At 40.5% G+C, this 13508-nt stretch overlaps 1 protein-coding gene and 1 pseudogene across 7 annotated transcripts in view; one reads left to right on the top strand and one right to left on the bottom strand.

The window, feature by feature from the left end:
- Positions 1–13508, top strand: part of Hecw1 (HECT, C2 and WW domain containing E3 ubiquitin protein ligase 1) — a 300520-nt gene that overhangs the window by 82684 nt on the left and 204328 nt on the right. For 2 of the 7 annotated variants that reach the window (XM_076939345.1, XM_076939346.1), the window contains exon 2: positions 12464–12521. The exons of the other annotated variants lie outside the window; for them this stretch is intronic. In XM_076939345.1, coding sequence (XP_076795460.1) covers positions 12495–12521 — 27 coding nt within the window. In that variant the 5' untranslated portion in view covers positions 12464–12494. The remainder of the gene's footprint in view (positions 1–12463; positions 12522–13508) is intronic. 7 annotated transcript variants of the gene reach the window in all.
- Positions 4716–5574, bottom strand: LOC117714268 (ADP/ATP translocase 1-like; annotated as a pseudogene).

A 13508-nucleotide genomic window follows, 5' to 3' on the forward strand; every position in this document is an offset into this window, starting at 1 on the left:
CCCCAGAAACATGCGCTGTAACATTTCTAATAAGATACTGCAACTTTCTTTTTATTATTTTTTATTTTTATTTTTTAAAATTTTTATTAATCATTCCATTTGTTTACATCTCAAATGATATGCCACTTTCGGTTACCCCCTCTGCCCACCCCCAGCCCATGATATCCCACTTCCTGGTTACCCTGCCACACCTCCATTCCACACCTGCCCTCCTGACTCCCTTTTGCCTGTATGCGCGTGCTCCCCCACCCACACTCTAACTGCCCCACCATTCCAGCATCCCCCTACTCTGGGGCATCAAAACTCCCTGGGAGCAAGGGCCTCCTCTCTCATTGCTGTCGGATAAGGTCATCCTTTGTATCTGGAGCCAAAGATCCCTTCATTATCCTCCTTGGCTGGTGGTCTAGTCTCTGGGAGAACTTGGTGGTCAGGCCATCCTACGTTGTTCTTCCAATGGAGTTGCAATCCCTTTCTACTCCTCCACCTTCTTCCAGCTTCCCCACCAGGTTCCCTGAGTTCAGCCTGATCATTGGCTCCAAAGCATCTGCCTCTACATGGTCAGTTGCTGGCTGGACCTCCCCAGGAACTGCAGGCAGGAACTTCCTGTCTGCAAGCGCCTCTTGTCCATGGAAACAGTGTTGGGTTTGGTGTCTGCAGACACGATATATCCTCAGGTGGGGCCGTTCCCCAGTTGGCCCTTCCTTCAGGCTCTGTTCCATTTTTTGTCCCTGTTCTTCCTTTGGACAGAAACATTTCTGAGTTAAAAGAACTTTGAGATGGGTGGGTGGCTCCATCCCTTGACCAGGGGCCTCGCCTATCTACTGGAGGTGGTCTCCACAGGTTCTGTCTCCTCCTTCTCTGCGCATTACAGCTAAAGTCAATCCCACTGGGTCTTGGTAACCTCACATTTCTCTGGTGTCTGGGACCAACCAGTTCCTCATCGACCACTGCTTTATTCGATTTCCTGACCCTCTGTACCTCTCTCAGATTCTGAAAATTTTAAGAGAGCTTTTTGAAGCATCTGACATCTTAATTCAGTGGAATCTAGGAATCTGTTGATCTTCAGTGGAGCCAAGAGAAGGTAAGAAGATGTTCATAAATTCAGGATTTTGTAGAGAGGAGAGAAAAGCAGTGCAGAAGGAAGTGTTGGGAGAACAACAACCTCCACTCTCACCCTCAGGTCTTATTTGTGGTGTGGAGGGGCTTTTACTCCATTTTTCCTCATTGGGTCAGCCACATTTCCTCTTTGACTTGACCTCCTGATGTTCTTTAACTCAGTTGATTAAGAGGCACAGTCAGTTTTATAAACACAAAAAGTCATTAATCTCTGTATTGTCCTCTAACAAACACAAGAGCTTTGTAATGCCCAGTCTCTACTTCACACATGTGAGCTTCCTTTACTTCCTCTTTTCTGCACACTTCCAAGTCTGGTCATTTTTCATTAATTCTCTCAGTTGTATTAAAATGAATAAAAGTACTGGCTAGTTCCTTTGCTTCACATAACTTTATATTTCAACTTACTTGCAGATTCAATATTCCCTGCTAAAATAATTTTTAAGTTAAGCCGAATAGGAAGTCTCTGAATTTGTTATTCCTGAGTCAGCCCTTACTCTTGCACTACAGGCTTGCTAAATACACAATTCTAGGCTATCTGTGATGTTTTCCCTTTGAATACATTATTACATTATCTTCTGAAGTGCTTTGCTGCTGTGTAAAGATGAGCTTCTAATTGCTGTTGCATTTTAGATAATGTTTCTTCTCCTTCAGTGATGTTACAGAGGTTGTGGTTTTGTTCTTCTGATTCACTATGCTGTGTTTATTTATGTGAAGATTTACTTACTTAAGTTTTTCTAGCTGGGACTTACTGTGCTGCCTCAGTCTTATGACTTATACTGTTCTTCACATTTGGAATTATCTAGAGTATCTTCTCTTAACTGTCACCCATCTTCCATTTATCCAGTTTCTGGACAAGTCATTAGTGTTCTTCTACATTATCATTCTTTCCCCATGTTTTTTAAATGCCTGCTTCAGACCCTTATACTGAGTGCGACACTGTTTTCCTCCTACTCTTTTTCCATAGACAAGTCTCTGACATCTAGACTTTGAACATTCACTGACCAGATGTTTATGGGTCATAGTCCTTTCTTTATCATTTTTTTCTCCAAAGCCCTTTGCCTCTCTTTCTTCTTCCTCCTTTACCTCTCTGGAGACATTCTTACTAAAAATGTTTTCCTAGTTTGTTATTACTTTTATGACATGAGGTTCAAAGTCTCTCATTTCTTTGTCTCACTGTGAAGTCCATGGTCAGGTGTAGTAGTGTGATATGTCAGAAATATAGCTACCCCTCAAGATGGAGGCTATATTTGCATATTTCTACAATATCAGGACTTGCTAGTGAACAAATTCTCAGTTTGTGTCATATGTCAAGTTTTTTTCTGCAATTTTTCAAGTAGTCCTGATATTTTCTTATGGTTGGCCATTGGCAAACACAACATCTTTTATCCCAATTTTAATTACTAATCAGCTCATATACTACATATAACACAATAATCACATCTCTTTATACAGACATATGCACATTACAGAATGGCAACAAGAGAGATAAAGAGACCACAGCAGAGTTTATAGAAGCCTTGCTGGAAACAGAGGCACAGAGCAACAGAAGTGCAGAGAATCACTATAGTGGCTAACCCAGATGTTCACAACTCAGCTGGAATCAGAGCCTGACTGCAGGGGATGCAGAGGGCCAAATCAAACTGAATAGGTGAATGCAGGATCAGCTCTTGGCAGATGACCCGATGGACAAGTGGATGGTAATTCCAATAGGCTGAATTACAGTGGGATACAGTCTGAGGCTGCAGCCCAGAGGACAGTTGAGAAAGTTCTTTACCTGTTGCTCTCTTAACACACTGGTATTTAGATGACAAGTCAGGTAGAGCTATTGCCACCATATTGTTAAATGTCCTCTTCTTCAAAGGTGTCTATGTGAGAGATGGGTACCCTTTCTTAGTCTAGTGAGTTAAATACATTTGGAGCCTGTTTTTGCTGATACAGTTTTAATATACCCATATATTCATACTTTGATAAACGTATAGGCGGTAGCATTTTACTTTTAGGACTAAGTTATTTATCAATGTCTGTGGCTAGTGTTAGTTGTCTACATGCATAACAAAGTACAGAATCTTCTCCACTTGCACTCAAAAATGGAGCCAATGCTGCTATTAGGAGTTACCTTGGACAAGATACAGTCTGAAGACACTATTTTACAGAGTATGTAGTAACTAAGAACAGGGAGCAAACTGATCTTAATACAGGACCATTGTACTGTCCAGAGAGGCCATTTCATTTTCTTCTTCTGAAGCCCATGGGATTTACTACTCTATGTCAAATATTTATGTTGATTTTCAACAGGCTGTGTAAATGTGTCCTTTCTTCTCAGTGTGGTATTGATTATGACGCTTTCTTGGTAGCTTGGGCCTGGACTCATTCTTTGGGGAGAGTTCTAAGATTCTTGGCCTTCTTAGAACTTGTGTTTCAGTGGCTGATGGGCAGCTTTGGCTCCTTTTCTCCAATGCTTCTGATTCGGGGTCTGATTTCATCCCCCTTCAAGAAAAGCCTGAGCCCTGGGCATGAAGCTATGCTCAGCTTTGACATGCTGGGACTTGCCTTTGGCTTCACCAAGTTGCTTCAGCTTTTAGCTGTTCTTCATTTCTGGAACCTCTGTAGGTACTGAATTTGATTATCTGTACAAAGTAGTATACCTTGTTTAGCATTTTTTTTATCTTTACATGGAGTATGACTGCATTGGCAGTGGAAATCGGGGAAGATTCCCATTTGTATGAGGCTCTAGATGGTTTCAGAAAGGTAACACACTAGTGACTACCCATCAGAATCACTCTGCCTGTGATAGATACACTGTGACAGACTGTCTGAGATAGAGTCTGGCTTAAAAGCTTGATAAAGACTGTCACTGCTGTTAGATTAGAAGCAGAGTGTACTTCATTGCAGGTGCCCTTAGTCAGGGACCAGTGATGTTCCCCAGGCGTCATTCTGCCTCTTGGGTGGCACATTCTCTTTCAGTTCTTTCAGGCTTTCGAACCTATTCATTTTTAGGACTGTGTGATAATTTCCATCTCCTTAGTAGAACACTGTAAGATCTGTATGTTCTCTCCTCTCCTCTCCTCTCCTCTCCTCTCCTCTCCTCTCCTCTCCTCTCCTCTCCTCTCCTCTCCTCTTCTCTTTCTGTGTGTATCTCTCTCTCTTTTTCTCTCTGTGTATCTCTCTCTCTCTCTCTCTCTCTCTCTCTCTCTCTCTCTCTCTCTCTCTCACACACACACACACACACACACACACACACACACACACACACACTGTCTCTCCCTTAACAGACTGGAATTAGCAAGAAGCTCACTTTCTGGTTTGCTTTGGTTTGGTTTTGTACTGAGTAGTCTCTATTAATAATTCACATTCAGTTACTTTTTCATAATCAGTTCTTGACTTAATTAATTGTACCAGTGTGATAAGCTAGCTGTTTGCTGTGGAAATCTCAATGTAAAGTAAATACAACAAAGCCTTTTCCCGAGGTCTTCTTTGTGGTCTGGTTTTATCCAAAAATCTGTCTTTTTATTTACCTAAAAACACTTAAACCACACAATGTATCTGTGAACCTGTGAACCAAGTCCACTGTGGACCAGTAAGCCTGAGTTTTTATTATATTAGATGTATTTGTTGATCTCAATGTATAATACTAATATAAAAGCAGCACTCAAGCCTCTCAGTGCACTGGACAAACCACCTCCGAATAAAGTGTTGACTGCTTCCTCTTTTGCAATCTTCCTCTAGCCATAGTGCATCATCACTCTAGGAGAAACAGTATCAGACTGATAGGGCACCAACCCTGCAACTTCTATCATGCTATGGACGATCGGTCAGCTCACAATAAAGTGCACATTCTTAGGAATTAAAAGCACTCCCTTGGCAGTGTATACACTCCAAAGTAGGCAGTTCTGTAGATGATGGATTTCAGGATAGAGACAAGATGATGAAACTCTGGTAGAGACACTTTGGGCCATCAGACTTGAAGATCTTAGTGAGATAGTCACTCAGCCCATTGAATGCATGCTGGGAAGAACCCTTGCTTATGTTGGCTGGCTATACCCAGCAAAGTACAGCAGGTAGGCAAAGCATGGGGAGGTGGCCTCAGATGCCCCACTAAATCTACGTTACCAATGAAGTAGCACCAGAGATGTCTATGCTGATCTATACTCACTACCTCCTCTCAACCCCAATCCCCTATACTGCCTCTCACAGAAAGATCTGCTAGTATTTGTCATTGGAAGTGAAGTTGAATGCTTAGGTGAGGAAGTACCGTAATGCATTGACCCAGTTACCCCTCCAGAAGGAAAGAAAGAAAGCCCTGCTTCTTGGAGATTCTCAGGATGCAATCAATGATGCCCTTGTCATGTTTCTCTCAACTGATGTGTTTACTGGCATGCTGGATCTTTATGGGACCACAGAAGCAGCAATACCACTTGCCAAGAAGTCCTTAAGGAAGCTCAAAGCCTGATCTCTCATGCTGACAACCAGTCACACACAGCCTGAAAGCAGCAATGCTTGCTCTCTCCTAACCACCCTCCACCCCCACTCTCAACCTTTCACCCCGACACCCCAACACATCCTCCCTATCTTAGGCACTCTCTGTCTCTAAGTCCAGCTTTCTGTTTTGATTTGTTTTGTTCCTCTATGTTCTTTGAAGCATGTGCCACTATGTTATCATCACTGGCCTTTGACTTGCTATGATCCTCTTGCCTGTGTTTCCTGAGTGCTAGGTTTACAGGTTTCTGGCACCCTGCTAGGATGCCCCTGTTTTTCTAATTGGATATTTTATTTATTTACATTTTAAATGTTATCTCTTTTCCCAGCCCCACACCCTGCCCCAGAAATCCCCTATTCCACCCGTAATCCCTGCTTCAATGAAGGTGTTCCCACCCACTCCTGCCTCCCTGCCCTGTCATTATACCCTACACTGGGACTTTGAGCCTTTAGAGGACCAAAGGCCTCTTCTGCCATTGATGACCTACAAGGCAATCCTCTGCTACATATGCGGCTGGAGGCATGAGTCTTTCCATGTGTACTCCTTAGTTGATGGTTTAGTCCCTGGGAGCTCTGGGGAGTCGGTTGGTTGATATTGTTCTTCCTATGAGGTTGCAAATCCTTTCAGCTCCTTCAGTCCTTTCTCTAACTCCTCCATTGGAGACCTCAGTCCAAGAGTTGACTGTGAGCATTCACTTCTGTATTTGTCAGGCTCTGGCAGAGCCTTTCAGGAGACAGCCATATCAGGCTCCTGTCAGCATGCACTTACTTCCCAGCATCCACAATAGTGTCTAGATTTGGTGACTGTATATGGGATAGATCCCCAGGTGAGGCAGTCTCTGGATAGTCTTTCCTTCAGTCTCTGCATCACATTTTGTCTCCATATTTGCTCCTGTAAGTATTATGTTCCCCCTTCTAAGAAGGACCAAAGCACCCACACTTTGGTCTTCCTTCTTCTTTACCTTCATGTGATCTGTGAATTGTATCTCGGGTAATCAAAGCTGTTGGGCTAATATCCACTTATCAGTGAGCATATACTATGTGTGTTCTTTTGTAACTGGGTTACTTCACTCAGGAAGATATTTTCTAGTTCCATCCATTTGTCTAAAAATTTCATGAAGTCATTCTTTTTAATAGCTGAGTAGTACTCCATTGTGTAAATGTACCACATTTTCTGTATTCATTCCTCTATTTAAGGACATCTGGGTTGTTTCCAGCTTTAGGCTATTATAAACAAAGCTGCTATGAACATAGTGGAACATGTATCCTTGTTATATATTGAAGCATCATTTGATTGTATGCCCAGGAATGGTATAACAGGGTCCTCAGGTAGTACTATGTCCAATTTTCTTAGGAACTGCCAGAATGATTTCCAGAGAGGTTGTACTAATTTGCAATCACACCAACAATGGAGGAGTCTGGTGGAATTTTTGGTGTCACTTAAGTATACTATCATATCATCTGCAAATAGTGATAGTTTTACTCCTTGAATTCCTTGATCTTTCCTTGAATTAAGGAATTCCTTGAATTCCTTAATCTTGAATTCCTGATCTTTCCAAGACTTTTATCATGAAGGGTGTTGAATTTTGTCAAATGCTTTTTCAGCATCTAGTGATATGATCATGTGGTTTTTTTTCTTTCACTTTGTTTATATCATGGACTATGTTGATGGATTTTCATATATTGAACCATCTCTGCATCTCTAGGATGAAGCCTACTCAATCATCCCATTTTGATGAGTTCTTGGATTCAGTTAGCGGGAATTTTATTTAGTACTTTTGCATCGATATTCACAAGGGAAATTGGTCTTCAGTTCTCTTTTTTTTGATGGGTCTTTGTGTGGTTTAGGAATAAGCATAATTGTGGCTTTATAGAACAAATTGGGTAGTGTTCTTTCTGTTTCTATTTTGTGAAATTGTTTGAAGAGTATTGGTATTAGGTCTTCTTTGACGGGCTGATAGAATTCTGCACTAAATGCATCTGCTGGGTTTGTTGTTGTTGTTGTTTTTGGTTGGGGGATTTTAATGGTTGCAGCTATTTCTTTAGGGCTTATGGAACTGTTTAGATGGCTTATCTGCCCCTGATTTAACTTTGGCTCCTGGTATCTGTCTAAAAAATTGTCCATTTCATCCAGATTTTCTAGTTTTGTTGAGTATAGGCTCTTGTAGTAGGATCTGATGTTTTTTGAATTTCTTCAGTTTCTATTGTTATGTCTCCCTTTTCATTTCTGATTTTATTAATTTGGATACTGCCTCTGTGCCCTCTGGTTAGTCTGGCTAAGGGTTTATTGATCTTATTGATTTTCTCAAAGAACCAGCTTCTGGTTTTGTTGATTCTTTGTATAGTTCTTTCTATTTCTACTTGGTTGTTTTCAGCCTTGAGTTTGACTATTTCCTGTTGTCTACTCCTCATGGGTATATTTGCTTCTTTTTGTTTTAGAACTTTCAGGTATGCTGTCAAGCTGCTAGTGTATGCTCTCTCCCCTTTCTTCTTGGAGGCTTTTAGAGCTATGAGTTTTCTTCTTAGCACTGCTTTCATTGTATCCATATGTTTTGCTATGATGTGCCTTTATTGTCATTAAATTCTAAAATGTCTTTACTTTCTTTATTTCTTCCTTGACCAATTCATCACTGAGTAGAGAGTTGTTTGGCTTACATGTATATGTGGGCTTTCCATTTCTTTTGTTCTTACTAAAGACCAGGTTTATCCCCTGGTGATTTGATAGGATACATGGGATTATTTCAGTCTTCAGGTATTTGTTGAGGCCTATTTTTGGACCAATTATATGGTCAGTATTGGAGAAGGTACCATGAGGTGCTGAGAAGAAAGTATATTCTTTTGTTTTAGGATGAAATGTTTTATAGATATCTGTGAAATCCACTTGGTTAATTTTTCTGTGTCTCTGTTTAGTTTCTGTTTCCATGATCTGTCCATTGCTGAGAGTGGGGTGTTGAAGTCTCCCATTATTATTGTGTGAGGTACAATGTGTGCTTTGAGCTTTAGTAAAGTTTCTTTTATGAATGTGGGTGCCCTTGCATTTGGAGCATAGATGTTCAGAATTTAGAGTTCATCTTGGTAGATTTTTTCTTTGAAGAGTATAAAGTTCTTATCTTTCTTATCTTTTTTTGATAACTTTTGGTTGAAAGTGTATTTTATTCAATATTAGAATGGCTACTCCAGTTTGTTTCTTGGAACCATTTGCTTGGAAAATTGTTTTCCAGCCCTATGCTCTGAGGTAGTGTCTGTCTTTGACACTGAGGTGGTTTCCTGTATACAGGAAAATGCTGGGTTCTGTTTATATATCCAGATGTTAATCTATATCTTTTTATTGGGCATTGAATCATTGATGTTAAGAGATATTAAGGAATAGTGATTGTTGCTTCCTGTTTTTGTTGTTGTTGTTGTTGTCAGAGGTGAAATTATGTTTGTGTGGCTATCTTCTTTTTGGTTTGTTGAAAAAGATTACTTTCCTGCTTTTACTAGGGTGAAGTTTCCTTCATTGTGTTGAAGTTTTCCATCTATTATCCTTTTTAGGGTTGGACTTGTGGAAAGATATTGTGCAAATTTGGTTTTGTCATGGAATATCTTGGTTTCTCCATCTATGGTAATTGAGAGTTTTATTGAGTATAGTAGCCTGGGCTGGCATTTGTGTTCTTTTAAGGTCTGTATGACATCTGCCCAAGATCTTCTAGCTTTTATAGTCTCTGGTGAGAAGTCTGGTGTAATTCTGATAGGTCTGCCTTTATATGTTACTTGACCTTTTCCCCTTACTGCTTTTAATATTTTTTTTGTTTTGTTCATTTGATATTTTGACTATTATGTAATTGAAGAAATTTCTTTTCTGGACCAGTCTATTTGGAGTTCTGTAGGCTTCTTGTATGTCCATGGGCATCTCTTTTTTATGTTAGGGAAGTTTTCTACTATAATTTTGTTGAAGATATTTCCTGTCCCTTTAAGTTGGGAATCTTGTCTCTCTTTTAGGTTTTTTTTTTCTCATTGTGTCCTAGATTTCCTGGATATTTTGGGTTAGGAGCTTTTTGCATTTGACATTTTCTTTGACTGTTGTGTTAATGTTTTCTATGGTATCTTCTGCACCTGCAATTCTCTTTCCTATCTGTTGTATTCTGTTGCTGATGCTTGCATCTATAACTCTTGATTGCTTTCCTAGGTTTTTTATCTCCAGGGTTGTCTCCCTTTGTGATTTCTTTATTGTTTCTATTTCCATTTTTAGATCTTGGATAGTTTTTGATCAATTCCTTCACCTGTTTGGTTGTGTTTTCCTGAAATTCTTTATGAGATTTTTGTGCTTCTACCTGTTTACCCGTGTTCGCTTGTATTTCTTTAATGGAACTGTTTATGTTCTTCTTATAGTCTTCTATCATCACCATAAGATGTGATTTTAAATCTGAATCTTGCTTTTCTGGTGTGTTGGGGTATCCAGGGCTCACTGTGGTGGGAGAACTGGGTTCTGCTGATGCCAAGCAGCCTTGGTTTCTGTTGCTTAAGTTTTTGCCCTTGCTCTCGCCATCTGGTTATTTTAGGTGTTAGTTGGTCTTGCTGTCTCTTCCTGGAGATTGTACCTCTTTTGGGCCTGTGCACCTGTGGTCTTAGGTGTATCAGCACTCCTGGGTAGACCAGCTCTCTCCTGGGAGGAATTTGGGTGCAGAGGGTTGTGGGACAGCCTTGCCTCTGGAGTGCAGTTGGAGACCAGAAGGATTCTGTCCCCAGCTGCTCCACTGTTCCTGTGCTTTGTCTGCTCTTGGAAAGTCCCATTTAGGACAGTTATTGGAGTTAGAGTGGTGATCTCACCTCTGGGCTTTGGAGTGAGGGCACTCCTGGAGACTAGCTCTCTCCTGGCAGGATTTGGGTGTGGAGGGCTGTTGGAAAGCCTTAGTTCCAGGGTGCAGATGGAGACCGGAAGGCTCCACTAATTGTTATTTCATACATATATGTATATATATTATACATATATATTCCTAAACATAACCTGCTAGTCTGTATTCTATTACTTGTATGTATGTTTCTAGGGCTGACCATTTGGTATTGGCTAATTAATTCCTGTGCTTTTCTCAAGGGAAGTCCATTTCTCCAATTTCTTGCATTTCTTATTTGCCTATAGTTCTTTGTGTAAGATGGAGGCCTCATAGGCTTCCCCCACCCCACTCACTTTGGTGTATTTGTACATGTTATTCTTGCTCAGCTCATATTTGGGCAGTCATGTTGAAGAAACTTTTTTCATGCAGCTTCTGATATTACTAGGAGACAAAAATCTCAGTGCAAACTCCTTGATCTTCTGGCTTACTGTATCTCTGTACCCCCTTCCACGATGTTCTCTGAGGTTGAGGTGTGAGAGTGTAGATCCATTAAGACTGAGACCCTCATCCCTGTACTTTGATTGTGTGTGGCTTTCTGTAGTAGTCCCTGCCTCTTGCGAAGAGATGTCTCCTTTATGAGCGGTAAAGACTACATTTACCTGTGGATATAAAGATAGATTGTTGCCAGGTTTTGTGTGGATTTGGTAAAGTAGTGGTTATAGGTTCAGCTCCAATATCCATGACTTCCTAGCTTTGAGTAGTTAGCTAGGTTTCCAGTACCAGGTATTTTTTTCCCTCTAGTTGAGTAGGTCTTTACTACAATTAGAAAGTTATTGGTAACCACCAAGATATGCATGCCACTACTGAACTCTCAGGGTTATTGTGACATGTTAGTACTTGATATAATTCCTAAGCATCATAGCTGGGTAAGACTGTCAGTTGCCTCTTTTCTTTGGAAGCTTCCATGGTATTTTCTGGTACCATAAAAACTAGTCCTCAGGAAGGAGTCATTCAGGTCCTGCCACTTTAAAAATCCAAGGTCTCTTTAAAAATTCAGTCTCCTAACTGTATTCTTACAGATTAATTATTTAAAAGCTGCATACTTATTATTCCAAATGGTGCAGGAAAGCAATCAGATCAAAGCAAACCCCAAATTCAGCAGTGTAAATGCTATAGTACAATGCTTAGGTCTTGGTATCAATTTCTGTTATGTTTTATCTTCTATTGCTGTGATAAAACAACCTTACCAAAAGCAACTAAGGTGGGAAATGGGTTTATTTCACTTTACAGGTAATAGTCTGTCTTAGTTACTGTTCTAGTGTTGTGAAGAGAAACCATGACCAAGGCAGCTCTCAGAAAGCATTCAATTGCGTACTTGCTTACAGTTTCAAAGGGTTATTCCATGATCATCATAGAGGGTCAAGCATTGCAGACAAACATAGCATTACAGCAGAAACTGGGAGCTTTCACCTCTGATCCACAGGCAGCAGACAGTGAGACTGAATAATACTAGTCCTGGCATCCACTTTTAAAACTTCAAACATCTCCCCCTGTAAACAGTGCTTCCTATTTAATCTTTTATATCTGAGTAGATGCCTGAGTAAGTAAAGGTGTTGAGATGAAGTCCATGATATATTTAGCAGTTTAATCATACATGCAATTCCTTTTTGATAAGGAATACTTATGAGTAACACATATTGGAGGATTCTTTTATGTAGTTTTATTAAATGAGTAGATAGAAAAAAACTTTCCATTATTTGTAGACCCCCCCAACAAGACCAACTCTTTGTTTATTAGAAAGAGAAAACAAAATTTCTTATGATTTTTCAGTTCTTAAAGTTAAGTGTTAAAATTAAAAATCAAATTATTTATGCATAACATTATTTTTAATATTTTACATTAGTCAAAATAATTACAATTGCTATGTGGCTTTTTCCCTTTCTTTTCTAACCAATGGATGTTGGTGGGAGTGGGGCATGTTCCTCTGTGTGGGTAATATCACTGTTTTTCTTTGCTTGGGATACAAGCTAAGTTAACCTCGTTGGACTCTTCCCCAGGAATTGATGCGCATACACGTGGTGGTTCATTATGCTGCTGCACCTGTGTAGTGTGAAGGTCAGTGTGCTTTTCTGATTATAAGAAACCATCCATGTCATTCCATTATAATCCCTTCCACTCATAATGGAATGTGCCTGAGCCCAGGAACTATTGACATTGCCCAGCCCAGAATTGCCTCAAGTGCAGTCTCCACATTTGAGGTCCATCACCCATCCTGCCATGACCTGCATCTCCCAAGAATCCCACTGTGCTCCTTTTTGAAATGATGTTACTTGCATGTGAAATCCTTCTTGTGTGATGTGTATGTAGCATCGTGACAAGTAAATTTTTATGTGGAATCAGTTGCTCTGTGGTGTTCCTTCAAAAGTTATATTCAAGAGCTCGCTAGGCCTTAGGTAATTATGAAACAGTTAATATGGGTACTTTCTATATGCTTTGGTGTACGACAATGCATTTTCTTCACTCAGAGACAGGAACTTTAAGAGTTTATAGGGCAAATAGAATGGGCCTCTTGCTCTTGTTTTAAGAATCCTCATGGAAGATGCTTTCAACCAACTTCTCTCAGAATTCCTGCCAAATCCTCTCCATCTCCTTTTTCCATGTCATTGTAACTAAACTCCCTTCCCAGAGAGAGACTAGCCAATGTCTGTCCCATCTCCTAAGGTCCCAATGACAAACTCAAGCATGATTTTGCAAAACTTAACTCTGGGGAACCAATGAATTGGTAAGGCTTCCTTACAGAACCTATGCGAGGGTTTACTTACAGGAGTGTGGGCACCCCCTACCCCAACAGGTTGCACCTGAATAGCCTTATGCAGCACAGATGAGGCCCTCTACTTATCAGCCTAGATGGAACCCGACTCCTCTAGTCTTTCTGGCCTCAATAGACTCTGGCCCTTCTCCTAGGTCACTTGAGTTGCCAAATAAAGAACAGCTGGATATTCAGGTGGGACTTTGGTGGCCCACTCTGCCCATTTATGTTGAGGTTTAAACCATCAATAAGAATGGCTGCAAAGATCTTTTACAAGGCAGAGAGGCACAGCT

The sequence above is a fragment of the Arvicanthis niloticus genome, chromosome 8, assembly GCF_011762505.2.
Source record: "Arvicanthis niloticus isolate mArvNil1 chromosome 8, mArvNil1.pat.X, whole genome shotgun sequence".
Classification (NCBI taxonomy): domain Eukaryota; kingdom Metazoa; phylum Chordata; class Mammalia; order Rodentia; family Muridae; genus Arvicanthis; species Arvicanthis niloticus.